General features: G+C 35.7%; 2 protein-coding genes and 1 pseudogene across 2 annotated transcripts; all 3 read left to right on the top strand.

Annotated features, from left to right (window-relative positions):
• The first annotated feature begins 4,464 nt into the window (after positions 1–4,464).
• On the top strand, positions 4,465–7,248 carry LOC114736941 (uncharacterized). Its single transcript, XM_028924823.1, has one exon. The coding sequence runs from the start codon at positions 5,085–5,087 to the stop codon at positions 6,867–6,869; it is 1,785 nt and encodes a 594-aa protein (XP_028780656.1). The 5' UTR covers positions 4,465–5,084; the 3' UTR covers positions 6,870–7,248.
• A 2,776-nt stretch (positions 7,249–10,024) lies between these two features.
• LOC114736939 (bet1-like SNARE 1-2) lies at positions 10,025–14,094 on the top strand. Its single transcript, XM_028924822.1, has 6 exons — positions 10,025–10,367; positions 12,554–12,710; positions 12,956–13,012; positions 13,095–13,154; positions 13,269–13,354; positions 13,785–14,094. The coding sequence occupies exons 1-6, from the start codon at positions 10,354–10,356 to the stop codon at positions 13,810–13,812; spliced, it is 402 nt and encodes a 133-aa protein (XP_028780655.1). The 5' UTR covers positions 10,025–10,353; the 3' UTR covers positions 13,813–14,094.
• A 6,963-nt stretch (positions 14,095–21,057) lies between these two features.
• Positions 21,058–22,249, top strand: LOC114736937 (AT-hook motif nuclear-localized protein 20-like; annotated as a pseudogene).
• Positions 22,250–22,494: the final 245 nt, after the last annotated feature.

Consider the following 22,494-nt stretch of genomic DNA (forward strand, 5'->3'; position numbering starts at 1 on the left):
TTAATTGATTTGAATAGATTAAAAAAACTAGAAAAATTATTTAGTTTTAACAAAATTGACATGATCTTTCTAAAAATTCCTTTATAATATTAGATTATGTATCAGTTTATAGATTAGACAAATTAATTTGAAAAAATTAATAAATAAGAAAAATAAAATAAATTAAGATCCTATATTTAATACTAAAATTATCTTTTTAAATAAGACTTTCATTTATAAGAATGAAATAAAACGAAGAGTGCTACCTGAAAGAGTGGAAGTCTCAACTACACTAGGAGTTTAAAAATGGCATGCATATAAATGGACTCGACATCACATTTTAATAAAAAAAATTAAAACTTAGATTTATGCATTCGCATACATACTCTTTTGGTCGTTAGTATAACAACTATTTATCTAGTTTAAATAAATTAAAGAAGCTAAATAAATTATTTAATTAATATATGTGACCTAATAATTTAACATGAAATTATATATTAGTTTATAAAATTGGTGAATTACATTGAAAAAAATAATAACTGTAAGAAATAAAATTGATTAAGATTTTATATTTTTTTATAATTAAGTCCTGCGATTACAACAAGGTAGGGATTACTAAACCCAATTCTTTGTGACATGAAAATATTTCATATGAAGCCAAATTTCTTCCCAATTCACATATCTTAGCAGCTGAAAACTTGTTGAAAGGATTTTGTGACTTCTTATTGGAGTACTAAACCCAAATTATTCAGGAACTAACGTAATTCTTAAACATGAGATAATTTTGATTCGGAAAGGCAAAAGGTTAGAGGCATGAAAGAGAAAGACCCACGGGGTGTGATCTAAGGTCAAGATGGGCCCCACATCAGAAAGAGAAGACTCCTAATTGCTAAACCCTGAAACTTTACATCTCCTAAGACTTGCCATTGCAATGCCTTCTTTTTGTCATTATTTGATTGCTCTTTTGCTCTTTGTTTTGCGTTTTATTTTATTCTCTCCCTGCATTATGCTGCTCTTGGCTTTTCTCCCCTTTTAGGTATTCTCTCTGGCTTTTTCGCAGGCATTCATGTCTATGATTATGTAACTGGTTTCATTAATTTTGGTTTTTAACACATTAGTTAGTCCCTAATGTGAAAACAAAACCACCAAATCCCACTATGCCTAACTTTTGACGATTATCTCTCTTCCGCTGATCACTTCCTTAATCCACTGCTTGCCGTTGTTTATTATTAAGCCTCCATGGAAAAAACACTATTCCTGACGAATCAAAAACCACTCCAACAAGCTCACATGCTGCGTGTTTTGTTCCATTTTTATATATGCAAGTGAAAATGACTTTGGATTTCAGCACTTTGCTCTTTTCATCCTTCCACCGTCCTCTCAAACTCATCTGTCTTCTGTATATACACACTGTTTTTGGTTAAGCAAATGTACTGTGTATGTTTCTCACACTTTTATTCAATATTCAGTTTCCTTCCTCTAATTATTTCATATAATCTAAATCTATTACCTATTTCAATATAAATGTAAAAGCTAGATAGCTAATTTGTAAAAGTTACAAAAATTAAGTGAGTTGATTACTTAAAACAAATAATAGGCCTTTGTGTCTTTGAAAAACCCATTTAATTATTTGCATTAAAAATGAAAACTATCTTCATCAATAAAAATCCTTTAGTACGTCAGATTGATAGAATTATTTGAGAAAAGAATTATAAATCTGTAAGATAAAAGAGATCAAGATATTTTATTTATAACCAAAACAAAACCCACAATTAACTTTCACATTTGGAGTTGAATGAATTTTTTTTTTCAGTTTAGTCATATAATTTCGGCGTAACAACAGTAAGAACAAAATGGAACAAAATTAAAATTACTAGAATCATAAGAATGAAATTATAATTTTTGAAATACTACGTCCGGTCCTTAATATAAGAGCTAGTTAGCGATTGAATTTGATTCTAAATATAAGACCTTAATTCACTTTGTCTCTTAAATTTATAATGCTTTTTCTAAAATATCTCTATTAATATATTGTAAGGACTTTCTACTAAGGAATAGTTCCAATACACATGATTAAAGAAGGTAATTTAGAGAAGTCAACACATATTGGTCACAATTAACTAATTTAACTAATTTTTTTAATCTTTTCAAATTAGTTATCCAGACCTTATATTATAAACTGGAAGTAGTTTCATGATTAAATTAGGAATATGAAATTGTACTGATTAAATACATACACAGTAATACCCTTGGGGTGAAGCAGGGAATTTCCTTGAGATAAAACACAAAAGGAAAAAAAAGAAGGGGGGAAAAGAGGGTTACATTGATTTAGTGGATTGGATAAATGCCTGGTTTGATGGAGAAGTTACATATAACTTGAACCATTAAGCTTGTTTGGCAAATATAAGTAATTTGAGGGAATAGGGAGCAGGTAACCACTTAGCCAATAATTTCAAATACACATATTGTGCAAGTATCAGCAACCAGCTGTCGTATTGCGTTATTTAATTTTTCTTTTCCAATCTATCCAATCTAAACCACTGGTAAATGCGTTTAAATAAAGAATTCTTGACCCTTAGCTAGAGATCTTAAACATTAAAGTTTACTTCAAAGACTCTAGTTTTGATTAAGTCACGCACTTAAATTGGATCCGTAGTTTTCATCTGGCCTCTCTCTCCCCCAAATGCAAAACATGGAATTTCGTTCAAGAATCAAAACATGTGACGTGATACCTGTGAAATTTCTGAGCAACAAAACAATTAGGAAGACCTAACCTAAAGATTAGTACCTTTCCCACATTTTACGCGTAAAAAATGCCCGCATTTTGGAAAGATGATTTCGTAGGTTTTCTCTTCGTGAAGAATGGTCTAAAAGAAGATTTGAGCAATTTTGTTTTTGTAGTTGAACTGTACTTTTTTCAACAAAAACAAAATTCAATCTCATTGGCTGTATGACTGATTTTTGTTTGAGTAAAAAAATAATTATAACTATTAAAAATGATTTATCTGCGCTGTTGTTTTGTGGGTAGATTTGGATCATCGGTTTTGAAATAACGTTTCTTTTTACCAACTTTTTTTCTTTTTTGGGTTTGAAAGAGTTTTTGTGGGGAGAAAATGAAAGACATGGGATTTGGACCAAAGTCACATCCGACGTTGGAATGCTGTCTGTATGGTTGGATTGGAAGGACCAAGTAAAAGATCACTAAAAATGAATTTTGAAGTCTAATTTTGATTTTTTTTCCCCCCCATTGTTTTTGAGTGTATGTAGGTGTGCTAACATATTCCCTCTTTTTGACTTTAGCTGATAATATAATTAGTCAAACCACGTTTTTCCAAGCCTTTGATTATTACTTCCCGCTTCCCTGGGGTTTGGCGTAGTGGGACTTGCATTGCATCCATTTCTCAACACTAGCAAATTATTATGTCTAAGTCATTATGTTTTTTTTTTTTCAGGTTGAAGTTTCCTATATATGCTCTTAATTTTCTATAAATTAAAATAACCAATAGAAGATGAAATTTTTAATCATAGTCATAGGTCGCCGATCTATACTACAATCTGAATCATTAATTAGTCCAATGGGTTGACCCTAGGTACTGCTTTAACTTAGAATGCATTATTCTAAATAAACATGATCCACCCCAGCGAATAAAATAATGAAAAGAAGGGGAAAAAGGCAAAGACGGGTTCTTCAGGCTTGAAATCATTGTTAACTTTGGACTAAAAATTCTCGGATGATAAATGATGATCCTACAAGGAGCTTTATATTGAAAAATGAGAAAGTACGTACACACCGAGGTCCATGCACCATTAAAGTTTGTTTGATTTTCTATAAGCAATCGATTGGAACCTGGAAGCCTGCGGAATGAACAGAGTTCAACTTGCCTTCTATATTTTGGCTAGTTATCTGAATTTTCTATGGAATGAACAACAAATATTTTACGAGGACGGTCTTGACTTCTTTTTGAACTGTACTTTTTCTTTTTTAAAATTACGCAATTAGCTTACCCACTTCATAAATTTCTTCTAACTGCTCCCTCATCATTATTTCTTCATTTCATTAAAATCTTACTATTTAAAGTTGTGCTGTGCCCGGCAACTAAAGACCATGGTTTCTCCAGCCTTTGACTTCAGAACAGTTTACCCATTTGGCAAAACATCTCTCTCTTTTTTACACTCGCATGCCATCTGAGTAGAATTGTGGTTTAGGTCAGCTTCCCAAAAAGAGAAGGCCAGTGCCATTCAAATAAACAGTTAGTTGACAGGAAAGAGAGGAAAAGGGTTAAAAGACAAGTATAATTATTAATTTAGTGGTTCAGCGTCGTCTTAATATTTTCAGGTTTCTTTGTTTTTTACGCTGGTTTGTGGTTTCTTACTTTCTTTCAATGGCAGCTACTTTTTGCAAAAATTACGAATTGAAATTCAATGTCGAGGACGTCCAAATTTAATTTAAATACCCCCGTCAGTGCTCAGACCACTTTTCAAAATTCTGATACTCCCTTTGGGAAAAACCAGAGAGAGCCACCGCAAATCTGCAAAATTTAGAGCGCCTCTCAAACTCAGCAACACTAGCTTTGGCCTTGCCTTTTGATTCCATCCCTTCGCCTCCCCCAAATTCAGAGTACTTTGTGTTTTTCCTCCTTTTTCTTCCTCTCTCTGCTTTTCTCTGCTATCATTTGCCGCTTAAACTTAATTGATTACACCCATTCTCGTTCGACCCACGCCTGCACAATTTCCGCCGCATGCGAGGCTTCCCTTAGCTTCCCATCATGCGAGCTTGCTTTCTCTGTGACCCATGTTTGAGCTTTCTTCAGCACTCTCTCTGACTCCTCCACTATCTTTTCCTCCCAATTGCTGCGCGCCAAGGTAGTCGCATGCCCATCAGAATTCAAGTGCAGTTTGATTGCTAAAAGAAGGGGCAAAGATGAAAGTTCCCAGCTTTCTTCTTCTCCATCTTAAAAGGGTCTCACGCAATTTCTCTCCCAATAGCCTCTATGGGTGTTTGAGCTGAGGTTGAGCAGCTTTAATTTCCGGATTTCCCAGAACGAAAACATTTTGGGTTTTTGAATTGACAGGAGGTTTGAAGCAAATTGGTGGTATTGGCAGCTATGGTTGCAGAAACTTGGATTGTAAAGATGGGTAACCAGGTGAGCGCCAATCTCAAGCAAGCGCTTCTTCTCGAGACTTTAACGAAGAGAAAACAGAACCATTCTAAAAGGTCAGATGACAAACAAATAATAGGCATTCTTTCTTTTGAAGTAGCAAATGTAATGTCGAAAACCGTTCACCTCCACAAATCCCTCACAGAGTCCGAGATCTCAAAGCTCAGGAACGAGATCTTGACCTCGGAGGGTGTTAACAACCTTGTTTCCTCGGACGAGGCTTATCTTCTCGAGCTGGCTCTCGCTGAGAAGCTCGAGGAGCTAAACCGCGTGGCAAGCGTGGTTTCAAGATTGGGGAAAAAGTGCTCTGAACCAGCCTTGCAAGGGTTTGAGCATGTCTACGGGGATATTGTTAATGGAGTTATTGATGTGAAGGAATTGGGGTTTCTGGTTAAGCATATGGAAGGTATGGTGAGGAAGATGGACAGGTATGTGACTGCTACTAGAAATTTGTACGGTGAAATGGAGGTGTTGAATGAGTTGGAGCAAGCAGTGAAGAAGTTTCAGCATAATCAGCATGAGGAGAGTAAGCGGGCGTTTGAACAGAAACTTATGTGGCAGAGGCAGGATGTGCGGCATCTCAAGGACATTTCTCTTTGGAATCAGACTTATGATAAGGTTGTGGAATTGTTGGCCAGAACTGTGTGTACAATTTATGGTAGGATCTCTGTGATCTTTGGCGAACCAGCTTTAAGGAAGAACAATCTTAGGCTTGGTGGAGTTTCACCTCCTATGGACAATGAAAATGGATATGTGTCTGGCCAGATTAAACGCAACCAAAGCAGGAAAAATGGATGTCACTCGGGGCCAGTGGGAAGACCAGCTTCGGATAGAAAGGGAGCTAATCGCAAACCTCAGCTAGATGTGAGGAGAGGTGAATTACCATCTTTACGGCCTGAAGATTTTGGCTTTCCATGTGGGACAAGCCCAGGGAGACTTTTCATGGAATGCTTGAGCTTGAGCAGCTCAGGTTCTAAATTTGACGACGATGACGACGATGTTGTTTATCGGGAGGACCAATACAGTCATGGTTCAAGTTGTAGCGGTGTTTCAGGTAATGGAATGAAAAGGGAGATTTCGTGCCATTCTGGCGGTCTAAAGCATGCCCATAGTGGTGTTCCGTTCACTGGAGAACTAAGACAAATCAAACCTGGCGTTTCAGGTAACTCAAGCTTTGGTCCCAAAAGTAGGTTAGCAGCTTATGCTCCTCCTTCCACTCTTGGAGGTTCTGCTCTGGCATTGCACTATGCTAATGTCATAATTGTCATTGAGAAGCTGCTTCGTTATCCACATTTAGTTGGTGAGGAAGCTAGGGATGATCTATACCACATGCTTCCAACAAGCTTAAGATTTTCTCTTCGGGCCAAATTGAAGTCCTACGTGAAGAATTTGGCAATATATGATGCCCCTCTTGCTCATGACTGGAAGGAGACTCTTGACGGGGTACTCGGGTGGCTTGCCCCACTGGCGCATAATATGATCAGATGGCAAAGCGAGCGTAATTTTGAGCAACATCAAATTGTTAGCAGGTCAAATATTCTGTTACTTCAGACTTTATACTTTGCTGATAGGGTAAAGGCAGAGGAAGCTATGTGCGACCTTCTGGTTGGGTTGAATTACATTTGTCGGTATGAGCATCAACAGAATGCGTTACTTGATTGTGCAAGCAGCTTTGATTTTGAAGATTGCATGGAATGGCAAATGCAATGTAGTGCATCTTACCTTAATTGAGTACATTCTAAACTTTTGAAATCCTCCTGTACAAGGTGGGCATTTTCTTCATTCAGAATACCTTAATGAAGTCATTATTTCTATAGGATGTGGGATTCCAAACTTTGCAAGTTGAGGGATAACATTTGTTGATGAAAGTATAGCTGAATTTAATTGCAATGCAAGTTCTGAAGTATATAAGCAATGATATTCATTGAAGGGGAGGGGGGCGGGGGAAGTTCACGTTAAGCTTTGTAAATATGTTGATGTACAGCTTGCTTCCTGCTTCTTCTTCTTCTTATAGTATCTGGCTATCTGCAACTTCTTGCAGCATCATAATGCCTTTGTTAGAATTGTTGTCATGGATAGCTGACGCTATAATTGATATCCTATTGCTCCAGTTGCTCCTGATCTGTTTCTGCTCTCACATTTCATTATTTCTATTCAATAGTTTTGTATTCTGCTTAAAGTCACTTTTTTTTTTTGCCGGTCTTGTTCATTTCTCTTTTCGAAGGGTTCATCTTGTTCAGAAAATGAGGGTAAGCGACATGCGTGCTTTCTATGTATCAGTTGATTCAAATGCTTGATATTGGTATGAATGTAGTGCTTGATGTTATTGGGAAAAAGTCATTAAGGGGACGAATCAAAGAACAAATAACATAAGCAGTTTGATAAAAGTCTATGAAGCTTGAATGTTAGCGAATCAGCCGCACCTAAAATTTGTCCCTTCTGCCCAATTTTTGAAATGCGTTTCCATTATAGTGGCAGACAGGGATGACCGACCAGTGACGAGCAAGTGGTCAGAGTGAGATTACCTAACTGATGAAGCTGGAGCTTTATGGTGTCAAAAGTATTCCTTCCAAGTATCTATCTTAAGACAAATCTAATTTCTTCATAGCAATGGTGATTAGCTCATTAACTTTGAATAAATTTTTCAATTTGCTTATATTTCAATAGAAAAATTTTAAATTTGTTTGGCATTTTCTCATTTATGGAGTGCTCAAACACAATCTATTGGTTGGGTTGGAATTTTTTTTTTTTTGGCCAACTGGGTTGGAAAAGTTATAAGTAAAATAAGACTAGAATAGAAAAGGTAAGTGATATATAGTAAATATGTTAACCTTATAATTGTATTCGAAGACAGATTATGTCACTGTAAGAAATGTAAATTCTAAACGCGAGTACTGATAGCAAAATTTACAGACAAGTTTCACTTGAAGATGTTCAGAACAGCCATTGTACCGCCAGCAGCCTCGCTGTCGTCATCTGTGAGAGAGAATCATTTATTACCAAGATGAATCTTCATTAACCTCTTCCTCATTTTGCTTCTCTTTCTTTGAATGCCTCTCCATCTTAAAGATAGGAAAGAAAATTGGTAGTATAGATTTATGAGATAGTCAAATGGAGGAAAGAGGCGAGTTAAAAAGATTCATGAGCGGCAAGCAGGGTTTGAAATGGGAAGGTAATAGTAGGAGAGAAGAATGAATGAGTGGGTATGGGTAGAAGAGGGCATTCACTACCATAATAAAAGAGCTTTCAAGAACTTGTTTGTGTAGTAGTTGAATGCCATTAATCTCTTGGAGCCTTCCCTTCCTTTTTATGAACTGTCCGTGCGGCTCTCTCACACAAAACAAAAACCTCATTCTCCCTTTAGATTCTTCCTCTTTCACATTTGTGTTCCTCGCTCTTCATCAAAACTCAGCCACACATGAATAGTGGAGACGGGAAAAAAAAAAGAAAAAGAGAGGGGGGACTCTCCCTTGTTCTTGATTTCCTCGCATTAATTGAACACAAGACATTCATCTTTAAAATATCTCAAAAAAAAAATTGTTGATACCTCATGCTTAGTGCCTTTCCACCGACCGGTAGGTTTTTTCAGGAACAAAATTGAATGGATGTTGCTTTATTCACTTGCTGGCGGACGATGGTGTTAGACAGTTTAAATGGAGAGGGTGAGTTAGTGGTTGGCCGCTGCCTAAGCTCTTACGATGAACTAAAAGGCTCATTAGATCATTCGTCACCAAATTGGTTTTGGGTCAATTTTGCGATTACTTTCCTTATAGTCTTTCAATGGCCTCCCCTTGATCTGTTGAAATCACAATAAACCTAATCTGAATACCTTAATTAATGTTGATGTGCATGATATAAAATTTGTATAAAAAACTGATTTGCATATAAATCCGTTAATACTTGATGTATGTGTATTCCAAAATCGAGCAACACATTGGGTAGATGGGGAATTAATTCGTAGTCTGCAGATTCACATCACCCAAGTATTCTGAATGCTGAGATTTTCCTACAATTAAATTAATTTTTTTATAATGAACCAAATAGGAATACATGAAAGAAGCGTTTGTTGTAGTTGATTTTCATGTATTCATAAGTATTTTATATTTAGGAAAACTGTGTGGGTAATATTTCAAGTACTTCAAAGCTTCAAACGCACCCCTAGCACAGAATAATCGATTGTTATCAGATCTCAATATTACATTTGAAGGCCAAAAATTGTAATTTAATCCTAATAAATTATAATTTATATAATATTTTTTTCTCACTAATTGAATATAAAAAAATATGTCCTTTGAGGAGACACACTGTGTCCAATGGCCAGTGGTTAGAAATTTTGGATTCAAGTGGCAACTCACACCACCTTAAATGAGGCAGTAGGATTAAACTCTGAAGCGAGTTTGGGTGAGTTATCCTTTTTTACAGGAGCTTAACAGGGTAAATATTAGGAATTCAATAACTTGTGTTTTAATCGAGTTTTACGTTTTGCACCCAAGATATTCTTTAATTCAAATGTGAAATTCCCAAACAATTCACTTACGAATCAATTTCCAGCTAACAGTTTATTTGTCTACTAATCTAATCTATCATCTACTCTATATTTGAAAGTTAGGTGGATAATTTTATTGATTTTACATTGTTTCATGTTTTCTTCAAAGGACACTTTTGATTGTGTGCACTTTTTCCCTTGGTTTTAATTTCTCCTTTTCTGGGAAATTTAAAAATCATTGTGATAATAGAGTATGGGCCACATCTGGTTGTGTCTAATTCACAAATCATCAAGGCCTACCCGAGATCAGCAAATTATATGGGAAGCCCACGTTTTTGGATTATAAGGCCATCGTATATTTCCTCTCGGCCACGATCCATCTTTTTTTTCCAAAGGAGCACCCAAAAGAGAGTGGGAGAAGTTGAAGGTGCCTGCCTGCTTCCTTGGTTTCCCTGCACAGCGTGATGAGAATGTTTCTGTAGTTGAACTGTGTTAATGAAATGAAGTGCTACTTCCATTTCTTTTGTCGAAGATTCGATCTGTGATCCATCAAAGAAGGCCATCGACCATTTTGTTGAGCAGCCAAACCAGATCCTCATCTTTTCTGTACTTTCTCCTCGCCAATTTCCGACTCCGTCTTCCTTTTCTTCTGATTTTCTTCAAGCCTTTTGCTCTCCGAAACGCCCGCTGCTCTAAAGGAAGCTGCACGATCTGCAGTTCTTTCCAAGAATGAATTACAGAAGGTTCCTTTCCGACCCCTGCTTGCTCGATTCGGTTTTTATTTCTGTGTCTTCTTTTTGGGCGAGAATTTGCTTCTCGATTGTTGTCGTTCATTGGCAATGCATGGCCTAGTCAATCTTGCTTCTGGTTCAAACTTTCATCCTTTTTTATTTTTTTTAATCTACAATTCTTTCGAACTGTCTCGGTTTGGCAATGTCATGTATTCTGATTTGATCAATTGTGGGATTTGTATCGGATTAGAAGGATGATTTGTGTGTTGGTGTGTGGAAGGTTATGCTTGATCGTGTTGGCATAACTGTTGCTGTGCGTGCATATGCATTATTCATGGAAAGGTTATGCTTGATCATGTTGGCATAGTTGTTAGCCTTTAAGGGTTCCATTTTTTGCTCATTCTTAATTTGGTTTTCCTTTTTCTTCTTGCAGCACTGAATGATATGAAAATATTTTTTATTGACTGATCGTGATTATCATTTTTTTTTATACATTTTTCATATATTCATTTTGTCTTTTTTAGTTTCTTGAAACTTTTTTTCCAGTGCTGGTGCTTTTAAACTTATGCAGTTGATGCATTTCAACCCTGTGTCCTCTATCACTTTTCATACTGTGGTAACGTTGAAATAATTTTAGGAGCGAATTACTGTATTTGCCAATCTTGTTATCACATATTGAGATCGTGTTTCTGTTAGATTTGGGTGGTTATAAAGTCGTCATTGTGAGCTTAATTTTTGTATGTAAATTAGTTAATTTAGTATTATATTAATTTTTTGTTCTAAAGTATTATATTAGTTTCAATGTCAGTTATATTAAATATATATGATATATTTATATAATGTATGCTACATTTCACTATAGCACAGTCAAAGCGAGGTTCCTTGAGCTATAGCGTTCAAAAGCTCTTGTTTTCGCTATGTGCTATTGAAAACTATGATATCTGGGGGAAGATCTGATGAAATACATGGAATCAGTATTGTGCAGTTGCCTTTTGTAAATGCTTAATGAACGGCGACAAATTTAGGAAGATTGATAGCCTTGAGTAAAGTGAACAGAAACAAAAATATTGTTTCACCTGTTGGACATCTTAAATGTGCATTATTTTTTTTATTGCTTAGTGTTAGTTTAGTTTCCATAGCGTTTAGTCACTGTGTTCCTGTAGTCATGTTTTTGAATTATTTCAGATCTTGAGACCATCTATTTTCACCTGTGTCATGCTGAAAATTTTACTTTCTCTACATGATTTAAAAACAACAACAAATGTTGGTTTATTTGTTTCCAGGAAGAGGGTTCAACCATTACAAAAAAGTTGCGTACTGATAGTTATATAGTGTTTAAACAACTAATTTTTCAGTAGGCTAAGTTCTTGCACCTTCATTGTTGTTTTCATCCTTTCAAGTAAATACCATTCTAGTTGTTCTAGTGAAGAAACAAATTAAACTGTCTTGTTTTTCATTGCTTTATATGCTGTTTAAGTAGTTAAATTCTTGTGCTCATTCTCTGTTTTTAATCCTATTGGGCAGTTGAAATTAATCATTTTGGATGAAAAGGAGGGTTAAAAAAGTTTTGTCTCTCACTTCTCACTGTTTCTCCTTATTGTTTAATTGTACATATATTTCATACACCACTGGCTGGCTGCCTTCAAAATGCTATGCACTTGTTTTGGATAGTCTGGTTCCATCCAGTATAGGTGGAATGGACTATGCTGTGTCAGAAATGATTTACTCATGCCCCTCATGCCATGTGGAGACCAGAGGGCATGGATATTCAATACTAGATAGAAGTTGGAACATTTGTTTCAAGCTTTAGGAGTCAGATTTGTTTTGAGACTCTTAGAAGGACCCTGTGTCTTGGTTGTGGTACAAATTGTTTTCTCAGTCAAGTTTGTTTACCTGGTCAATCTTCTCATATCAGGTGTGCTTCTGATAAATATTTTTCTGTTATTTAACTTGTATATGTTCTCAGCTCTCTGTCGCGCTGGGTTTATATTCAAACCACCAACTTCGATATTTGTTACTGTCACTATTTTTCCCAATGCTTGTTGCTTAAATCATTGAGAACTTCATTTGAAGGATGCTCATGTCGGGGTATTCCTACTTCTTTTTTTTTTGGGTACCATGTGGTTTTTCAGTCACTTTTAGTTATATCATTTTCCTCTGGTTTAACTATTCTTCTAATTATTATTTTCATCAAACAGAGATAGTCGATCTTCCAGATCATCCCTTCTTGATGGATACGATGGTATTGAGGAAGGTGGTATAAGGGCTTCTTCATCATACTCACATAATTTAAATGAGCATGATAATGACAAAGCCATAGAGAGTTTGCAGGACAGGGTTGTTTTTCTTAAGAGAGTAAGTGCTGTTCGACTTTCTAATTATTGATTATCAACTTTTTTTAATACATAGCTTCACCAATGTGTTTTTCTTATAGATGCTCTGATCCATTGAAAAGTTTTGTCAAGTTTTGCTTACATTGTATTTTGAAGGCCAATTTCATATCTTCTACTTTCTCAAAGGAGGTGAAAACAAATTAAACGAACTGGTTTAGAAATCTACATCAGGAGTAAAATAACATTTTTCACACCACTTATTAACAGTTAACCGGGGATATCCATGAAGAGGTGGAGAGTCATAACCGTTTGCTTGATCGGATGGTAAGAAACAATTTCCTGCCTCTGTAGTATTCCCCTTCCCCCACCCCATTTTTAATTATAATTCTCCTCTGTTGTAAATCAGGGTAACAGCATGGATGGATCAAGGGGCATGATGTTGAGAACCATGGATCGGTTCAAAAAGGTATTTCGGATTATGATTCTTTTTTCTGTGTTTTTGTTACTTGATGTTTTATTTTATATTGATTTTCTACATTTATTGGAAAATGACTTGGTGATATGAAACTGGATGTTCTAGGTTTTTGAGAAGAAATCAACAAGGAAAACGTGCTCCCTTGTGGCATATTTCACAGTTGCCTTCGTATTTATATACTACCTCATTAGGTAAAATGATTCTGTAATCTTGTTATGTTCGATGTCAATGAAAACGAATTTATAAGTTATGCTTTCTGGACTTCATTCAGTTATTGATATTAAAAAATGTGTTTTGGTTTGTTCAGATTAATTCAGAAGGGAAGCTTTTCGATAAAAACATTAAAACCAAGGAGTCTGGTTTGTGATTAAGTTAAGAATTCTTGAGATGTAATTATTTTGTACACAAATGTTGAACGAGAGACGCGAAATACTACTATAGTATGGTTTAATGATCTTAGCAGCATGGTAGTCATTGATCTATGAATAACTAATGCAGCTATGCTCCGCTGGACGTTGGAATTCTGGTTGAATTTGGGTTATATGCGCGTATTGGTTAATGAATAATAACTTAGGAAAAACGTTTATAATATACTGATGGAGATTATGTACTTGTTTGCAGGATTTTGGGCTATTTTACTCTTGGCTGAATCATAATCTGGAAGCTCTGGCATTCTAGTTCATGAGTGAAATCCTGTGGTGCACCCTCCGGTAAGATTGTCCCAATCCCAATTGAATGAATTCATCTGGCAGTGAACTTGTGTGGAGCCAATTGGTGATCGCGGAGCTGAGTTAAGGTTGACAAACTCTTTTAGTCACTCCACTTCTCTCTCTCTCTCTCTCTCACACTCACACATAAATTCGTTATATAGTCTGGAAAGGGGAAAGTGTAAATTCAAGTATATCATATGGCCTTTTATTTTTTAATTTTATTTTATTTTTATTGAATTGTCAATTGCAAGTGGAACTGGTGGCTGAAGGACTGGGAATACAGTTGATGATGAGGGAGCTCATTGAGTTGAGTTGGCTTATCAATCCTGAATTTTACCTCAAACTGCGCCCATGCCCTACTTTGGAGCATGAGACGGGTTTGACTGAAAATTAAACTTACCCGTGAGGTATTTCGAATCAAAGTTTAACAATTGAATAAATAACTAAAAACATTGGCACTAAAAATAATATTTTTCCTAATAAGTTATAATTGATGTGTTTTTTATGAGTATTTACATTGTATATAGCTGTATAGATTTTGGTTTTGGGGCGTGTCGTTGAAATATTGGCTTATGTGCACATTTGTATTACTATTAGTATTGCCCGAGTCTTGGGTTTCGGTTGGTAGGATGTCGCGTATCATTTGGGGTCAAATTCATATTGTATCCTATTATCCAAGGGCAGGGGATAATCAAATTGGACGGCACTCACAATCATATGTGCTACCTGTGAAAGATAAGACATAATTTGTAGTTTATATAAAATTTAATTGATAGTTTAATTGAATTACAAATTAGATTTTATGTTAAGGACAAGCGATGGTGTACTTACCCAGCTTGCCGTGTTCATCTCTCTCTTTTTGTACTTCGATTTATAATATGTCGATGGATTCTTCTTTTTGCCTCTAATTCTATAATTTTCAAGTCATGAATGTAGTCCGCGGAAGTTGTGAATTAAATAATCAGATTGATTTTGCCATCTTTAATTTCTGCCACCTAACACGGTTATATATATTATTTGGACCTATATCCATTATCCGCCAAATTATAATGTGATTCCCGTGGCACACTCAAATCTCGGGGAGGCCCCCCTCTCACATCTTCCTTATTTTTTTAACAGGGACATGTTTTACACAGTAATAATTACTCTTCCCGTTCTAAATATAAGACTTTTTTCGTAGTGTAATTTACACTACGAAAAGGGTCTTATATTTAGGACTGGAGTAGTATTTAGTTTCTAAAATTTGTACTTGATTAAAATTTAGTTTTTGAACTTTAAGTACAACTTAGTACTTGCAGTTTTACTTGTTTAAAATGTTCGTCTACATTTTAAGACAGAAAACCATAAGGACTAACATTATTTTTTGAAAGTAAGGATGTTCTTAAATGGTAATATGATATTATTCCTATGTATTGATGAATATATATTGTATCTCAATGATATAACTAGGCATGTTCCCTTATATTTTTCCAACATATATAATCTTTTAAGGTCTTGCTTGGCGTTCATAATTTCCACAGAAATTTTTGCCGTAAAAGTAAAACTTCCACGGTATGACCACCGAACGGGGTTTCGAAAATGAAATTAGCGTGCTTTGATCCGTTTCCATGTTTTTATTAATTAATTAATAGCGAGTCAAAGTGATTATATTTAATTATTAATATGCATGTGTTGGATCCGCAGGGTTTCCTTGAAATTAACGTGACACTTTCACCTTTATAGTTAGACTATTTATTTTCTTTTGTACTACCTCGGTCCTAATTATAAGACCCAGTTGACTTATTTGAGAAGATAAGGAAGTAAGTTAAGTTAGTTATTTGTAATAAATAAGTGTTGTCATTCTTAAAATATCCTTGCTAATTAAGTGTATTGGCTAGAACTATTATTATTAGAAGGACTATCTTGGAAAAAAATGCATAAATATGAGAGACAAAATGGATTGGGTCTTATAATTAGAACCAACAAAAGTCAAGAGGGTCTTATATAAGGACGGAGGTAGTATAAACTATAAACTTTTTAGGGATATGTAGTTACTAGCTAGGGTACACTAAACAATTCGAATTAGATATATATTATCTCCACTACTTAATAAAAGTTAGATAGAAATTCAATTTCATCATAAATATAAAACTTAATCTCTAATATTTATTTATTTACTTCGAAATAATCCTTTATGATTATACATATTAAATAATTTTTATTAAATGGTTAATATAGATATTTTAAGAAAAATAGCATTTATTTATTTAGCTCTTATATTAAATACATCAAGTAGTATTATTAATACAATCATTTGGAAGGTTAGTGACATTTTTTTATATAAATTAAATTTAGATGAGTAGAGTTGCGGGGACAGGCTCAAAAAGCACAAATCATCCACCAACAAAGTTTTCACATCAGTACCGAAATCCAATTCATGATCTTATAGATTATGATCTGATTCTTTATCAATTGGATTAACTCTTGTTAGTAAGATTAGTGATATTTGTTTTTAAGGTGTGATTTCCAGCACAGAGGCTTTACCGTGTTGGGCTTTCCCTTAGCCCACGATGAACCAAGCACTCTGGACTCGTATGCTTATGAACCTAAATGTCATTTCCAGTTGCCGATCTGGAAAATCAACGTGCTCATCATGCTCCCATGTTCAACGCAACACGACAACCATAAATGACACTCTTTAATTTATAATATTCCAAATTCATGACAAATCACACCGTATTATTACTGCAACTTCCTATTCCTAATCCCTCAAACATATACTCCTAGATCCTATTTTGTATGAAGCATTAAAGATAAGAGATAGGAATTAGGATTGCAATTAAAAAAAATTATTAAAAAAGTCTTTAGTATGAATAATTACTTGTTATATGGGATTAAACAAACCCATGGAAGTGAGATTGGGGAATACTACTTCTCCCCATAGTATTCTCCAATGACACATGTATGGGTCTGTTTAATCCCATGTAATAAGTAATCTCTCATGCTAAATACTATTTTCTCAATCTCAATCTCAATCTCAATCTCAATCCCTATCCCTCATTTTTTAATGTTTTGTATCAAACGCTACCCTAATCCCTCAAACATACAATCCATCCCATCACCCGTATTTCATATTATAATGATCATTGTAGGATATCTATACATTTGGTATACTCTAAAGATACCCTTCATACAATATTGATTATCTAACACCCTAAAAACTAACTGTTGAAGTTGGGAAACTTTGAGACTTATAAAGGGTCCTCCTTATATTCAAGCTAATTCTTTCAATGTCAGACTCATGACAATACACTCCTCTCAAGAGCTAACTTCTTGATGACCCCAAACTATGGTACTTCACTCAATCTCATGCCGGTTAACCCTTTTATTTGGTCAAAACTCTTCAGAAGTAGTCCTTTCTAGTTGGCCAATGATCACATGTTTTTAGGAAAAATAACATACATTAAAAGCTAGTTATCAGAGTTGAGAAATTTAAGACCTGACAACACCTCTTGATCATTTAAGGCAACTCATCACAATGAGACTCATGACACATGTACAAAAGACCTTAAAACGTTCTAATTTGTGTTCCCCGAAGGGTGTTTTAGGTCTTTTCCTAGTATCGTACCGTGATTGCTGACAATTATATGTATTATTTATTCGCTCTATTAATCAAATCGGATATAATTTGTCTTTCTTGATTAATGTCAAAATCAACTAGTCGCTTTATTATGTATGAAATGATCTTCTATATATACACTGATTTCAAATTATTCAAACAGTATTATTTGATTATACGCAAGTAGCATTTGTACTCCCATTATATATATATATATATATAGAGAGAGAGAGAGAGAGAGAGAGAGAGGAATTGGTCCCTATATGTGTCGGATGCAAATTAGTAACAGCATGCCCTGTACCATACAACATATAAAATTAATTTCGAGGGAGGTTTATAGTTATCATACTAGTATAAATTATTGAGAAAAGAAAAAAAAAGGAATCATTAGTGGTTGTGTGTGCATAATTATAACAAACAGCAAGCATTGAAGACGCTATATAGTTAATTAGAGGCATCTCATGCATACACACATACATATATATATGTGACTTGTCTGATTGTTCAATGTTGTATTGAGGCAGTGGTTATCGGTCAGCTTGAAGTTGACGACAAGTCTGGGATTCTTGTCCGCACAAAAGAAACCATTAACACAAACTGTTGCCGAGAGGCCAAGACTATATAATTTGTTTTGATTTACAATGTCAATTACATATAATTATATATGCTTCCATGCATAGTTTCTCAAACAAACTAGACATTTACAAAAAATTAAGAAGCATTCAGCATCCTAAAATATTTTTTTAAGTGCATCTAATAGCCTAAAGTATTTTGTAATGTATCCAATATCCTGAAATATTTTTCTAAGTGTATAGAGCACCACAAAATATTTTAGAATACTGGATGTACCCGATAAAATATTTCAAGATGCTAGATGCACCTTAAACCTTTATAAAATCATAATCCCCTCTAAACTCTCTCTCTCTCTCGATCTTTTCTTCTCTTCTTCTGTTTTTTCTTTTTTTTTGGGGACAACGCACAATACCAGAACTCCATACTATCAGCGAAATTATTGGCTCTTATATGCGTAAGGTGGGAATGATTGAATGAGGTGGCTAGCTAAGTTATATAGGTGTCAACCGACGATAGGATTAGAATAATTCAGAAAACAGATGAATATAATTTCCTCATTTAATTTTGGTCTATGAGTAAAAATATTAAACAAACATATCTGAGTGTGATTCATATATGCTTTGATTATATGGGATCCATACTTTGAGATACATAAATTATTTTAAATGAATTAGGTTGATGCGAGGGAATGGCCGTACCATGGTTGGATAGTTAAAAAGAAATTTAGTCAACATTAACGCATATATAACTTAGGGGGTGTTTGGATGAAACCAAACCATGGTTTAGAGAATAGCTTTTGGAGAATAGATTTTGTGAAAAAGTGATTCTGAGAAGTGAGAGTATAGTGTTTGGATAGTTATTATCAGAAGCACTTTTTATATATACAAATCACTAAAAAAGACATAAGTTAATATGATAATTACATAAAAGATAGATTTTATGATATATTTTAATTTGAAAGAATAAAATTGTTAATAATATATGTTTTACCAACATAATTAATAATACATAATATAATATAATTAATAAATAAGTAATATGTGTATATATATTTATAAGATATAAGATTAAATATGTTTATAAAAAAAATTGAGGGATGTTAAAGTCATATTATTGTTGAGATCTATTCTAACAGGCACAATCAAACTCCAATTTGAGCCAGAAGCAGAATGAATTTACTTCTCCTGAAACCATGGTTTTAGGCTTAAAACTATAATTTTGGCTCAAACCATGGTTTCGGATTATTTGTCTAACATTGATGTTGTTTGGATGACATCCCATCCAAACCATGATTTGGGGGCACCCCAAACACGCCCTTGGTTGATCCAAAAGTTATTGAAACTCACAAAAAGAACTAAGGAAATATATAATGTATCAAACTATCGATACTTTGTCTTGCTAAAAATTAGTATTAGTCGTTAAATGAGAATATTTCACTATCTTGATTACAATTTCAGCCAACCAAATTCTTATGTGTGTTAGCGGCCCAAAAATTAAAAAATAAAAAATAAAATTTCAGCCAACCAAATTCTTATGCGTGTTAGCGGCCCAAATATTAAAAATTCTTGTGTGCGAACGCCCCTATGTGAAAATTCAAGCATGCCCTAAACTAATTAAGTTTATAACCCCGTTTAGTCACGTTTATACGTGAATACAACACACATATATAAGCGGATTATGAGTATTATTAGTGTAATTTGGTTTCCAATGATAAAATATAAAGGGGAGAGAATTACTCCATTTTACTGTTAAAATTGTGGAATTAAACCCGAGTCAAGAATAACAAGTCTTATATTAAATTAAATTAAATTTATATTCTCAAAATCTACCCAAAAAAAAAAAGAAAGAGAAATTCTCTAATACCGTGTGCTCTTTTCAGTCCAAACATAAAGGGGATCTAGGAGTATTGCAAGAAGTAATTTTATTTGATTGGGTAAAAGACATGATGATTTGCAGAAGATTGTAAGTTTAATGGAGATATTGACTGTGATTTAAAAACAAGATTAATTAAAATACGGTGATGGGCTGCGTATTATTTTGTCCAATGAGGGAGAAGGTGCCTTAAGCTGTGTCTCACGCTACAAAATGGTATGCGTACGTTGATAATTGGGCCCCACTACGAAAAAGGACGTGCTCCCCACCTGGCCACGCGCGCGCGCGACCCAACAGAGGAGAAAACCCTAATTTCCGAGGCTCCTCTCTAAAAGCAGAGCTTCTTGTGTTCGCATTATAATACCAGCGAGACCAAACATTTAAAAAAACTCTTTAAAAAAAAAAAGTAAAAGAAAAAAGTGAAACATCAAAATATGAATTTGTTAGCTACTTAGCTTCCCAAATCACAACAGAGGTTCCCCCAGAAATCAAGTGAAGCATTTCTCCGCAGTTTTTGTCCAAATGGCTTTTCTTTTCCTTCTATTTCTCCATTCCATTTGCTGATTGCCACCAACTTTGATCCATTATCATATGCTTTAACTTCTCTCTCCTCTCTCTCTCCCCCTTCCTCTTTCTGCTTTCTTATTTCTCTTTGTGCTTGATTTTTTGAAGGGTTTCGCATCTGTTCTATGTTCCTAGATCACTGCTGAGCAGCCCGAAGAGAGAATTCATAATTAAACAAAGACGAGAGATCACTTGCTGATCGTCCGATGATCTTTAATCCCTTCTCTCTTCTCTGCGTTTGATGAAACAGCTAGCTAGCTCTTTGGTCATACCCTTGATTCCCTTGGAGAAGCTTATCAGTTGACGAATCTAATTCCCTCCTTCCTATAATTCCGTATCTCTATCTCTTCTCGTCTTCCCTCAGAGGGACAGAGAGAACTTGAGAATTAGGTTAGAAAGTCATAAATGAGTCAGAACTAGCCCTATTGATCCACATATCAACTCTGGTGTTTCATGATCTTTCCTTTGCCTATATTCTGAAACAAGTGAGGCAGAAAACCACCTAGCTACAAAAGCTCAAGCACTAATTTTGCTTTCTTTTTTGAATCTCTTGTGTCAGTCATATCTTCCTTTCTGAAACTTGTGTGTTTCTAGCGAAGCAAGTCTGGCTAATCCTTGGTGGACCGGTCAGGTGGGGTTGCCGGGAGTAGAGCCGGCAACCAACTCCCCACCCTCAACAAGCGCCACACCGATCTTTCCATTAACGACAGCAGTGGCCGGAGCGGCAAACGAGAAGAAGATGAAGAAAGAGAAAACGGAGACGAACCCAAGGAGGGTGCAGTCGATGTCGGAACCCGCCGGCCCAGGGGCCGACCTCCCGGCTCCAAAAACAAACCCAAGCCACCCATCTTCGTCACCCGAGATAGTCCCAACGCCCTAAGAAGCCACGTGATGGAAGTTGCCGGTGGAACCGACGTTGCAGAGAGTGTGGCTCAATTCGCAAGGAGGCGTCAGCGTGGCGTTTGTGTTCTCAGTGGAAGCGGCTCCGTCGCCAACGTCACTCTCCGACAACCCGCTGCCCCTGGAGCTGTTGTGGCTCTCCATGGCAGGTTTGAAATTCATCTCCCTAACAGGTGCGTTCTTGCCGGGACCGGCCCCTCCCGGCGCGACGGGGCTCACGGTGTATCTCGCAGGGGGACAAGGACAGGTCGTCGGTGGAAGTGTCGTCGGGTCTCTAGTAGCAGCTGGACCAGTGATGGTCATTGCTGCGACTTTTGCTAATGCGACTTACGAAAGAAGCACCACTTGATGACGATGATGAGGGAGCCAGTGCTGCGCCACAAGGAGGAGCAGGAGAAGGGTCACCACGGGGAATCGGAGCAGCGGTGGCCAGTCTCTGCCACCGGACTTCCGGATCCGTCGTCTCTGCCTTTGTACAACCTGCCCGCCGAATCTGATGCCCCCAACGGTGGTGGAGGGCAGGTGGGGCATGAAGCTTTTGCTTGGGCTCACGGAAGGCAACCTTTCTGATAGAAAAGGGCTTTGGTGTTTGGGCAGAGTGAAGTTGATGGTGATTTGGAAGATAGAGAACAGTGGGAAAGAAATTTACAGTGTTTAGAGAGTACTAAAATAGGTGTGAACTGTGAAGATGGATGAGGTTAGAACGCTTGCTTAAGAACGTATATGATATGATGGCTACTATTGAACTTTGTGTTTCTTTTTCTCTTTTGCTACTCTGCGTTTGATCGGAATAAGAAAGATGATCATCGGCATCTTTTGATAGGTTTCTGAATTATTTGTTACTAATCAATTATAATGCTTCTTCATCATCTGGCATTTATTTTCACCTTTACAATCTCATGCTCGCATGTATCTTTGTTTTTGTTTCCAATTATTTTTATTATTATTATTTTACTTTATGCTCCTCCAGTCCTAAATATAAGACTCCCTTTGTAGTATAAATTACACTATAAAGTGGGTCTTATATTAAGACCGGAGGAAGTATATTTTCTATAGATTACTTGACCATGGCTTTACTTTATTTCTTGAAATGATCGATGGGATCATTGATTAG

Source organism: Neltuma alba, unplaced genomic scaffold (genome assembly GCF_004799145.2).
Source record: "Neltuma alba isolate B1F8T4 unplaced genomic scaffold, ASM479914v2 tig00013389_pilon, whole genome shotgun sequence".
NCBI lineage: Eukaryota > Viridiplantae > Streptophyta > Magnoliopsida > Fabales > Fabaceae > Neltuma > Neltuma alba.